Genomic DNA, 12,032 nt, shown 5'->3' on the forward strand with positions numbered 1-12,032 from the left:
GGTAAGACTGTAGTAGGACTGACCAGAGGTAAGACTATAGTAAGGCTGTAGTAGGGCTAACCAGAGGTAAGACTGTAGTAGGACTGACCAGAGAGGTAAGGCTGTAGTGGGACTGACCAGAGAGGTAAGGCTGTAGTGGGACTGACCAGAGGTAAGACTGTAGTAGGACTGACCAGAGGTAAGGCTGTAGTAGGACTGACCAGAGGTAAGGCTGTAGTAGGACTGACCAGAGAGGTAAGGCTGTAGTAGGACTGACCAGAGAGGTAAGGCTGTAGTGGGACTGACCAGAGAGGTAAGACTGTAGTAGGACTGACCAGAGAGGTAAGGCTGTAGTGGGACTGACCAGAGAGGTAAGGCTGTAGTGGGACTGACCAGAGGTAAGGCTGTAGTAGGACTGACCAGGGAGCTGCGGTGGTTTGCCACAGGATACCAGGTCATGGGAAGGGAAGAGTTCTCTGATGCTCAGAGGGAAACATATGGGCTCAGGATGCTAACCAGCTGCTAGCAGGCAGGGGAGTGTGGTGTCAGGAAGACACCCTCTCCCTCAACGTCAACAAAACAAAGGTACGTCAGGAAACAGTAAAGGGAGCCTGCCTCCATCTACATTAATAGGACCGAAGTGGAGAAGGTGGAAAGTTCCTCGGCGTACACATCACCGACGATCTGAAATGGTCCATCCACACAGACAGTGTAGTGAAGAAGGTGCAACAGCGCCTCTTCAACCTCAGGAGGTTGAAGAAATTTGTCTTGTCCCCTTAAGACCCTCACAAACTTTTATAGATGCACAATTGAGAGGATCCTGTCGGGCTGTATCACCGCCTGGTACGGCAACTGCTCCGCCCACAACCGTAAGGCTCTCCAGAGGGTGGGGAGGTCTGCACAACGCATCACCGGGGACAAACTACCTGCCCTCCAGGACACCTACACCACCCGATGTCACAGGAAGGCCATAAAGATCACCAAGAACAACAACCACCCGAGCCACTGCCTGTTCACCCCGCTATCATCCAGAAGGCGAGGTCAGTACAGGTGCATCAAAGCTGGGACCGAGAGACTGAAAAACAGCTTCTATCTCAAGGCCATCAGTCTGTTAAATAGCCATCACTAGCCGGCCTCCACCCAGTACCCTGCCCTGAACCTTAGTCACTGTCACTAGCCGGCTACCACCTGGTTACTCAACCCTGCACCACCCGGTTACTCAACCCTGCACCACCCGGTTACTCAACCCTGCACCTTAAAGGCTGCACCACCTGGTTACTCAACCCTGCACCACCCGGTTACTCAACCCTGCACCTTAGAGGCTGCTGGTCTATATACATAGACATGGAATCACTGGTCACTTTAATAATGTTTACATACTGCTTTACTCATCTCATATGTATATACTGTATGTTAGTTAGATACTACTGCACTGTTGGAGCTAGAAACACAAGCATTTAGTTAAATATTACTGCACTGTTGGAGTTAGGAACACAAGCCTTTCGCTACTCTCGCAATAACATCTGATAAATATGCACACGTGACCAATAAAATTAGATTTTGATTTGATGAGTGGTTGGGTTATTTATAGCCCAAACAAAAGGAACATTTTCTTATCCAGTTGTCAGTAAACTCAACTGATCAACTGTGTCTGTAGTCTGTGTCTGTCCTACGCTGTTTCAGAACTCACGATGTTACAAACAGCTGTGAGAGGAGAGTGTTTTACCGGACTCCATTCTCATCCTGACTGAGAGAAATGGACTCACTAGAACACAAATATGTTCCAGACTTCATTGACGTCAGAAATCTCAGCTATGACCGAGGCAGCAGTCCAGAAACAGCTATGGTATGGTATGAGAAGCAAAGCCAGGTTGTGTGCAGTAACATTTACCAGGACTGTACTTTATGGGCCCGATTTAGACTTGTCATAAGTTGATTTAACATAGACTAAAGTAAAAAACTAAAACATTTTTTTTTTTTAACTACTTTTAAAAAAAAAATTCTTTAAATCAGTGAGGAGTTTACTTACTTCCAGTCAGAATCTGGCCTTAAATGTCTAAGCAATTAAGTGATTTAAATATTTTTGAAATTTCAACCCATAAAAATTATGGATGTTAATGGGGAAATGAGGAAAAAAGGAATCTGTGATGCAACGACAGTCACTCAGTAATGCCGTTAGAAACTGGAGAAGAGACCAATGACGGCAGAGACTTGAAAACGGCAGGAAAGCTGATGTTACCAGGGAAACCTGTAGCTTCAAATGACCCGTCGACGTCATGTGTAGATAGAGCAGGTTACTGTAGCAGACCATATGTAGCTGTCTGTCATCATATGCAACGGCATTGCTCTTCCCTGGGAAATCCTGACCGGCATGAGTTCAATGTAACAGCGCCCTCTGTTGGTGGCTTTCAGAAGAGCAGTTCAGTTCAGCTTATTGTTGTACAGCAAGAACACTGTCCCAGTCCGTAGTACCCCAGCTAGCGCTAACACAACAAAACATTTTGTTCATTCAACTTTATGTACTATTTGCTCTATTGTAGCCTGAGAGCCTGTCTGTTTTTGTTCCTTTGCCAACTCCTCATGGACAGCTTGGCATGGCAATGAATAACTGTCTGTCTGTCAATGACAAGAGAGCAGAAACAGACCGGCATGCAGGCTCGTTCTATTGCATCTTTAGTTACGTTGAAGCTTTATCATATTCGTCCTTAGGTAGCTAGGTCATGGAACTACTGAAACGTTGAAGCTACATCCTATTCATCCTTAGGTAGCTAGGTCATGGAACTACTGAAACGTTGAAGCTACATCCTATTCATCCTTGGGTAGCTAGGTCATAGAACTACTGTGATCTGCGTCTTTATCTGTTGTGTATCTTAACCAGAAATCCGTAGGCAGGTGGTAAAATTAGGCTTAGCTAATTCTTCCCTTACTCCAGGCCCCTTGAAAGAATCCTCATCCGTCAAAACCCTGTGTTCGTCCAACATGGAACCCTATTCCCTATATAGGGCACTACTTTTGACCCTTACGACGCTAAAATAGGGTGCAATTTAGGACGTAAGCCTTCGCTCTCCTCTGCTTCAGCATAGAGAGTAGCTAAGCAAGAGGTTTGCTCTGCCAAGTTCCACTCTCCAGTTTGTTGGGCCTGACAGCCCCAGTAACCACGGTTACTAAATACCAATATGAAAGACTTCTGGAATGAAGACTGGAGAACGAAGCGATATATATTTCCTGAACACACACGTCCCTAATCCACAAAAAGGATGGAACAGAAAACACATAAGAATACATTCCTCAAAACATAAGACATTTATTTTGGTATATTAATATTTTGTCTTTATTTCATTCCCACAAACACCCGGGTACATCCTAATATTGCACCCTATTTCCCCATATAGTGCACTACTTTTAACCAGAGTGCTATGGGCCTTTTTTGTGTGTGTGTTGTGGGAAAGGGTCGAGAGCCAAGGACACCCCTCCCTCCCTCTGTTCGTTCTACCATGTTAACCCTCTACTGAGAGATGTCGCTGGGACCTTGTGGAACCGTCACAGAATCACAGAGAGGATGACAGATTTTCTGGCACTAACAGATGATTTTTTATTCCCTCTCTCCCTCTCTCAGGGAGGGATGCAGTCACACCTTAACCCTGAGGAGAGAGACCCCGCCCACACACTGCTGACTGAGAGAGAAGATGTACCATGTTCTCGTCAACAAATGAGACAGCATCTGGAGCCATTGAAGAATGAAGTTTTGAATATAAAAAAAAATATATATATATATTTCTATGTTTACAAACATAGTTACATTCCATCTTGGGTTTCTATGGATGATATCACAGGAGGCAAACTGTCAATAAAAACAATGACTGCTACAGCACCGCCAAAAACACATTCCACATCCATAAAAACAGACGGCGAAACGGGTACAAAAGGAAGGAGATTGTCAAGGACGAATCTAAGCACCACTAACTCGGCTTAGCAATACGTTTCTAAAGTGCTTTACAGAGGCGCTAACTCACACGACGACACTGTAGATTTGAGTCAGTGGGTTCAGAGACACACCTAAACTACCCTGGACTAAATCACACACGTGAACTCTCCAACAAACTGTCACCGGTCACATTTACAGTGTATCTTTCCAACAGGTCCATCTGTCGAGACACACAAAGCCAGAGAACTGCCTCACTAATACTCCTAGAACTAGAGAAACCTGGACTCTGGTGGGTGGGTTGGTCGGTCCAAAAGGTCCGTCTGAAGAGACACAGAAAGCCAGAGAACTGCCTCACTAATACTCCTAGAACTAGAGAAACCTGGTGGTCGGTCAGTCGGTCAGTCAGTGGAACATATCTGGTGACGACTCCAGAGGTGAGCTGTCTGTCTGGTCAGCTATTTGCAGTTAAGGTTAGGAGGAGTCTGGATGGACAGGAGGGTTAGGAGGTGTCTGGATGGACAGGAGGGTTAGGAGGTGTCTGGATGGACAGGAGGGTTAAGGTCAGGAGGAGTCTGGATGGTCAGGAGGGTTAGGAGGTGTCTGGATGGACAGGAGGGTTAGGAGGTGTCTGGATGGACAGGAGGGTTAGGAGGTGTCTGGATGGACAGGAGGGTTAGGAGGGGTCTGGATGGTCAGGAGGGTTAGGAGGTGTCTGGATGGTCAGGAGGGTTAAGGTTAGGAGGAGTCTGGATGGTCAGGAGGGTTAGGAGGTGTCTGGATGGTCAGGAGGGTTAGGAGGTGTCTGGATGGTCAGGAGGGTTAGGAGGTGTCTGGTTGGTCAGGAGGGTTAGGAGGTGTCTGGTTGGTCAGGAGGGTTAGGAGGTGTCTGGTTGGTCAGGAGGGTTAAGGTTAGGAGGTGTCTGGTTGGTCAGGAGGGTTAGGAGGAGTCTGGATGGACAGGAGGGTTAGGAGGTGTCTGGTTGGTCAGGAGGGTTAAGGTTAGGAGGTGTCTGGTTGGTCAGGAGGGTTAAGGTTAGGAGGTGTCTGGTTGGTCAGGAGGGTTAAGGTCAGGAGGTGTCTGGATGGACAGGAGGGTTAGGAGGTGTCTGGATGGTCAGAAGGGTTAAGGTTAGGAGGTGTCTGGATGGTCAGGAGGGTTAGGAGGTGTCTGGTTGGTCAGGAGGGTTAGGAGGTGTCTGGTTGGTCAGGAGGGTTAAGGTTAGGAGGTGTCTGGTTGGTCAGGAGGGTTAAGGTTAGGAGGTGTCTGGTTGGTCAGGAGGGTTAAGGTCAGGAGGAGTCTGGATGGACAGGAGGGTTAGGAGGTGTCTGGATGGACAGGAGGGTTAGGAGGTGTCTGGATGGTCAGAAGGGTTAGGAGGGTTAAGGTTAGGAGGAGTCTGGTTTGTCAAGAGGTGTCTGGTTGGTCAGGAGGGTTAAGGTTGGTCAGGAGGGTTAGGAGGTGTCTGGTTGGTCAGGAGGGTTAAGGTTGGGAGGTGTCTGGATGGTCAGGAGGGTTAAGGTTAGGAGGCGTCTGGATGGTCAGGAAGGTTAAGGTTAGGAGGCGTCTGGTTGTTCAGGAAGGTTAGGAGGTGTCTGGATGGTCAGGAAGGTTAAGGTTGGGAGGTGTCTGGATGGTCAGGAAGGTTAAGGTTGGGAGGTGTCTGGATGGCCCAGGTATTTAGAAACGGTCCTGACATTGTCCTGTCTCATGCCCTGGATGTGAGCGTCTAGTCTCTGGAGCAGCTCCTGGGAGCGCAGGTTCTCCTCCTCCAGGTACCGGGAAGCCACCGAGCCAGCAGGGGAAGCCACACAGCGTTCCTGGAGAACAGGAAGTATTAGACACTAAGGTTGCGCAATTCCGGTAACTTTCCTCAAATGACCATTTAAATGTTTTTTAAAATTCTTTTTTAAAATCACGGCTGGAAGATTCCAGGAATCTGGAGGGAATAAGCAAGAAATCCTCCAACTGGGAATTCTGGGAATTTGGAGAAAGATTTGAAACCCTAGACACTGTATTATATTGCCGTACTAACTGAAGACTGAAAAGGAGACTGGTCCCCAGAAAGGCCTTATGCTGAAATAATTATATCCTGTATAATACTAAAAATCTGCCTGTTAACATCATCATCAACTTTGACTAACATCACATTATATTTTACTCCTCACTATATCAGCATTATTCTCCTAGTCGCTTAACGCTAGTCTCCTAGTCGCTTAACGTTAGTCTCCTAGTCGCTCAACGCTAGTCTCCTAGTCGCTCAACGCTAGTCTCCTAGTCGCTCAACGCTAGTCTCCTAGTCGCTTAACGTTAGTCTCCTAGTCGCTTAACGTTAGTCTCCTAGTCGCTTAACGTTAGTCTCCTAGTCGCTTAACGTTAGTCTCCTAGTCTCTCCTAGTCACTTAACGTTAGTCTCCTAGTCGCTTAACGTTAGTCTCCTGGTCGCTTAACGTTAGTCTCCTAGTCGCTTAACGTTAGTCTCCTAGTCGCTTAACGTTAGTCTCCTAGTCGCTTAACGTTAGTCTCCTAGTCGCTTAACGTTAGTCTCATAGTCGCTTAACGCTAGTCTCATAGTCGCTTAACGCTAGTCTCATAGTCGCTTAACGTTAGTCTCCTAGTCGCTTAACGTTAGTCTCCTAGTCGCTTAACGTTAGTCTCCTAGTCGCTTAACGTTAGTCTCCTAGTCGCTTATGTAGAGAAATGCTATTTCTTATGCAGGTGACCAACCTATTGATAAATACAGGGCTACAACTCAAAGTAAAGCCTGTGGGGTCCCCTACAGGATAGCTCCCGCATTACACTAATTGCCAAAACCAGTGCACACACATAATCTCCTTTGTAGCTGAACATTGTGTGCCCGAAGAGGATTCTACGATGACGGACAGACAACTGAGCCAATGGCGGAAGAATACAGACTACACCCCAGCTGAACCAATCCAAAGATCCGATCTTCCAGAATCAACCTACTTTCTGTTCTATATATTAGTGGTGTACTGATTGTAACGGTCTCTTTGTCTGCAGTTCCGTACGAACTAGCGGGAGAGCCATAATTACGCTGTTCTAGATATCTTCACTCTGAATCGATCCTTGACCGACTCGCCCGTCTACATATCTAATTTCTAACAGAACTTGGTAGGCAGAGGATAGTTTACTAACGATCCAGTCGAAGTGAGTTGATTTGGGTGTGAGAGGGCGAGTTGGTGAAAGGATGGTTCACGGAGGACGGGTGAACACTTTCGGGGGAGGACAACAATTCTGCTCAACTCGGGAAACTGATCTCAAGGTGCACCATAAAAAGGTAAGCAAAGCCTGTTAAATCAAACTTTGCATATTGTCGTATAGTCTGTCTAAATTTTGATCAGTTTTTCCGAATAAGTATGAATTCTTGTGTAAATTTATAATTTGCTGACGAGTCGAAAGAACAGTGTTGTGAACATATGTACTAACGAACCGGCGACGGCCGGTGTGATATAAATCATTGATGAGATATCAGTAAGGGGATAGCTAAATACTATTCATTAAATCTGGCGCCGAGGGGATAAATTGTAATTTTGTGACCCGTGACCCGGTCAGCACAGTCTGCTAGCTTTCAATGATGAGTGATCACTTTTAAGGCCTGGATAGTTCCGATAGGGGTCGGGAATAGAGATCAGTAAGGGGGTAGTTAATTACTATTCATTAAATCTGGCGCCGAGGGGATAAATTGTAATTTTATCCCGCGACCCGGTACGGCTCAGTCTGATAGAGATTCACCGATAGGGGTCGGACATGTGTAATAATTCTGATAGGGGTCAGCTCGATAGGGATCAGGAATAGAGATCAGTAAGGGGGTAGTTAATTACTATTCATTAAATCTGGCGCCGAGGGGATAAATTGTAATTTTATCCCGCGACCCGGTACGGCTCAGTCTGATAGAAATTCACTGATAAGGATCGGCTTTCAGGGGTCAGAGATATAACGTGTTGTTTTGTCTTGTTTTGTCTATTTGTAACTGTTTATATTAAAATGCAATGTGGTTGTAATTGTTTCCATTAAGATTGTTGGTGGTTAGATAGAGGGAGAGAGATAGAATTATAATAAGGGGTATTGGATAAATCCGAAACTTCTATATTGTATGTACCTATGACTTTTGTGTTAAATGTATAATCAGGAACGAAATGACTGATGTATATTTGAAATAATATCTGAATATAATATTTAAATATTGAGACTAAATAGTCGAATAGATCCCTTGGTTGTGCGCTCCATAATGCTATACAAACCCATGCGTTTTTTCTCAACCTGAATATACGAAGGAGAAGCTCTGAGATAAGGCAGAGTACGAGCAGTAGTGTCTCTTCGAATACATCGTGGGTATTAATCAACGTCGGGCGAAGTATATGCTAACTATATTCAGATAGAAGGAGAGAATTTCGATTAAAACTACGATTAAATTCCGATTGAATTAAATTAAATTACGTTTAAAGCAAATTCACAATGGCGACCCCCAATACTCCAAAGCTGAGGTTTAATGAGTTCCTAGAACAAAAAATAGAATATAGATCCGGGGGACAGGAACAATGGAAGCCTATAAAGAAAGTTTGGGAGGGATTGAAGTTAAGATGGACACAAGCAGGTTATCTAGGAGGGGGGCCACCAACAGGGGCCCAGCTGAAAACAATGGAATGTGAGTTGAGAGGGACGTTGCAGGAGGCCAGAGACAAGGAAGTAGAAAAGAACAAAAATCACGTATTTAAGAAAAAAGGGACTAAACAGAGAGAAAGGGCAGAAGTGGAACTGAAGATAGGAACTTGGGCCATCGAAGAGGCGCTAAGAGCACAACTGAATAAAAAAACGGAAATGATGGGGGTGGCCACTCCCTCACAAGGGGAAGATGAGCAGACGGACCACCACCAGGAGATGGCGCCAAATCCATTTCCCTCTGCCCCGCCAACACATGTGCCCTCAACGACCCGACCCCTTTACCCAGTCCTATCAAATTTGCCTCCACCTTATACTGATAAGGGGAAAAGGGCCAGGCCCGCGTCAACACAGGCCCCTGTGTTCCTTGTAAAAGAAGGAGTACTCCAAGGGGATACGTTGATCACAGGGGGCCACCTGGAGTGTGAAGAATTAAAGCCTGGCCCACAGGGTTACTCCACACCAGGGGGTGCACAAAGGTGCACACCAGGGCCATCTGACATGCATGCCCCTCGATCTATGTGAGAACAGCTCCGCCCCAGTGGCCACACGAGGAATCCATTCATAGATGGAGCAGGGGGCAACGGGAGCAGCTTGAAGTCAGAGGGGAGGGGAACCCCAACCTCCTGCACATCCAGAGAACATAGAGGGGAACCAAGGAGCGATATTAGTAAGGAGTATTTCACAAGTGGCCGCCGACAAGAAGAAAATTTAATGTCTTTCAGCGAACCGGAAGAACAGGAAGGAGATGATATGGAACCACAAGAGGAGACAGAGGAAGACGTTCCCCTCACGGCTGCAGGTGTATGGGAGGCAGAAAGCCAACTGAAACTCATGGAAGAAGTCGCAGAAGAAACGGGTGAAATAGTCCTGATACAAGGAGTTTTTAAGGGAAAATCAACCCCCGTTGAAACGGCAGTAAGACGGTCGAGGCGCATCATAGCCAGACAAAGGAGAGGAGGAGAAGAAGAAGCCCAAAGACAACATGGGCCGTATCAAATGCCACTCAGGATGGACGACACAACGCACCGAGAGGAATACGTTGCCTGGAAGATGCAAGATTTAACGGCCCTGATGGAACAGCTCCCGAGCTTACATGGGGGTGCCTCAGCCTGGCTGCTTCAGCTTCAGTCCCTAACTTCCGGGGTCCGGCTTGCCTTGGGGGACACGAAGGCCTTATTGGCTAGGTCAACCGACTACACGACCATGAATGCCCTAATAAACACAGCAGGACTGGGAAAATTGGGGTCAGCAACAGAACCTGAGAAATACAGAGTATCACTGTGGAATGAGCTCAGAAGGGCATATCCCACCGAGAAAAATTATGCAACCCTTACCTCTTTTGCCATGGAAGACGGGGAGCAGGCAGCTCAATACCTAGATAGGGCCAAGACCACCTGGAGGTCAGTCCACATTGAACCCCATGACCAGAGCGGAACCACTCTCAGCATGTGGAAGGAGATGGTGGTGAATGGGACACCCATAGAAGTGAAAACCAAGCTTAGGGCCACAGTGGGGCTGATGGCCTTGCCCACTGCCCAATTCAACTCCCATGTCCACCATCACATCTCTCAATACAACAAAGACAAAGGCACGGCTGATTCACAAGTTCAGTCGCTGCAACTCCAACTGCTCAAATTACAATTGAATGAGGCCCAAAAGACCGCAAAGCCAAAAAAGCAAATGGTGGCGGAGGAACCCACTGATATAGCCAAGATTGTGACTCAGACCATGAACCAGATGTTGGTGGCCGCTCCAGCACCACCGACCCCCGCACAGGCACCGGTCGTATACGCCGCCCCTCCAAATCCAGGAGCCAACTACGGATATGAGGGTTACACCCAGCCTGGATTTTCTAACCCATCTGGACCGACATGGGGGGGACCGCCGCAAGCTAGAAGAAATTGCTACAATTGCTACCAAGAAGGGCATTATGCAAGGATCTGCCCTGCTCCCCTCTCACAGCAGCGCCAGTCATACTTGGCCTACAGAGGGAGGAGAGGTGGACAACGGGGAAGAGGGGCCCCAAGGTATCCAGCCCCTGCCCAGGGATATCCACCAGCCCCTACCCAGGGATATCCACCAGCCCCTACCCAGGGATATCCACCAGCCCCTACCCAGGGATATCAACCAGCCTACAACCCAGCGCCCCCTACCGGTCCCACCTTCCAGGGGATGTCCGAGGGATACCCCCCATGGGAATGAGGCTGCCCACCACCACCAGTTGGGTTAGATGGCCAACAATTCTCTGTCCACACGGAACCCACTATTACATGTGTAGTACAAGGGGTCACCCACAGGTTCCTTGTGGACACTGGATGTACATATTCCGCCATCAATTCTCATCAACCCCTCTCTTCAGACAAGGTAAAGGTGGTGGGGGTTTCAGGAAATCCTGAAGATCAATACAAAACTACTCCACTATTGTTCCAGTGGGGCCCTTCCAGTTTGAAACACCAATTCCTATATTGTCCAAATTGCCCAATCAACCTACTAGGTCGAGACCTACTCTGTAAGTTAGGATGCGCAATCTACCTAACTGAGTCAGGTGTGGAGGTCGCGCTCGATCCACCGCCAAGGGCCCGAATCCTGATGCTCCCAATTCTGCCCGCACCTGCTCTATCCACCACACAGGAGGTTTACTGGCTCAAATGCCTACCATCTGGACCTGGAACTCCTGCCATCCAATTTCAATTCAACCAATGGAGGAAGCTAATATATACCTTCCATCCCTATAAGACACCACAGGCTGAGTTGCACTGCACTCTCAACGTCACTGACGACGAAGACACGCCGTACACACAAGATTGGGATGAAAACATGATGCATCTTACCCCAAACATACGCTGCCTTACCATCGTGTGCGGCCCTGAGGGGGTGGCAGCCCCAGTCATATTCCCACACCATATTAAACCTTGGTATCAACTGGGACCCGACTCTGCTCCACACGTGACCCTCACAGTAGGGAATGGACATGAGGCCCGAAGTCTGGGTCCAATGATAAAAAGGGCCTCGAAACTCACTTGGGAAGCGACTAGTACACCAGGCCTGTTGAAGGCAACCACCGAAGAGATGTGGCGTCTGACTATGGTGGACACTGAAGAACAGTGCCAGCCTGAGCGCCTCACTCTCCCCAGGCATCACGGGAAACCATATTCTGATCACCCTTCCTCCCCTGCTGTCTTGGACTCCATAGACAAAGCAATATGGACAACCACACCATTTGACGTGGGAAAGTTACAGGTCCAACCAGTGTGCATTACCCTAACCAATCCGGCACAAGTACCAATATTTCGAACCCAATATCGACTGAAGCAAGAACAGACAGAGGGGATAAGACCCACTATCGAAGGCCTACTGGAAGCTGGGTGCATATACAGGACTCTATCACTCTGGAACACCCCCATACTTCCTGTTCTGAAGGCAGGAGGAGAAACATACCGGATGGTG

At 47.6% G+C, this 12,032-nt stretch overlaps 1 protein-coding gene across 2 annotated transcripts in view; it reads right to left on the reverse strand.

Moving 5' to 3' along the window:
- Positions 1 to 3,259: 3,259 nt before the first annotated feature.
- cep63 (centrosomal protein 63) overlaps positions 3,260 to 12,032 on the reverse strand; it is a 34,236-nt gene continuing 25,463 nt past the window's right edge. For both annotated transcript variants that reach the window (XM_020476419.2, XM_020476418.2), the window contains one exon: positions 3,260 to 5,722. In XM_020476419.2, coding sequence (XP_020332008.2) covers positions 5,549 to 5,722 — 174 coding nt within the window. In that variant the 3' untranslated portion in view covers positions 3,260 to 5,548. The remainder of the gene's footprint in view (positions 5,723 to 12,032) is intronic.

The sequence above is a fragment of the Oncorhynchus kisutch genome, linkage group LG4, assembly GCF_002021735.2.
Source record: "Oncorhynchus kisutch isolate 150728-3 linkage group LG4, Okis_V2, whole genome shotgun sequence".
Taxonomy (NCBI): Eukaryota; Metazoa; Chordata; class Actinopteri; order Salmoniformes; family Salmonidae; genus Oncorhynchus; species Oncorhynchus kisutch.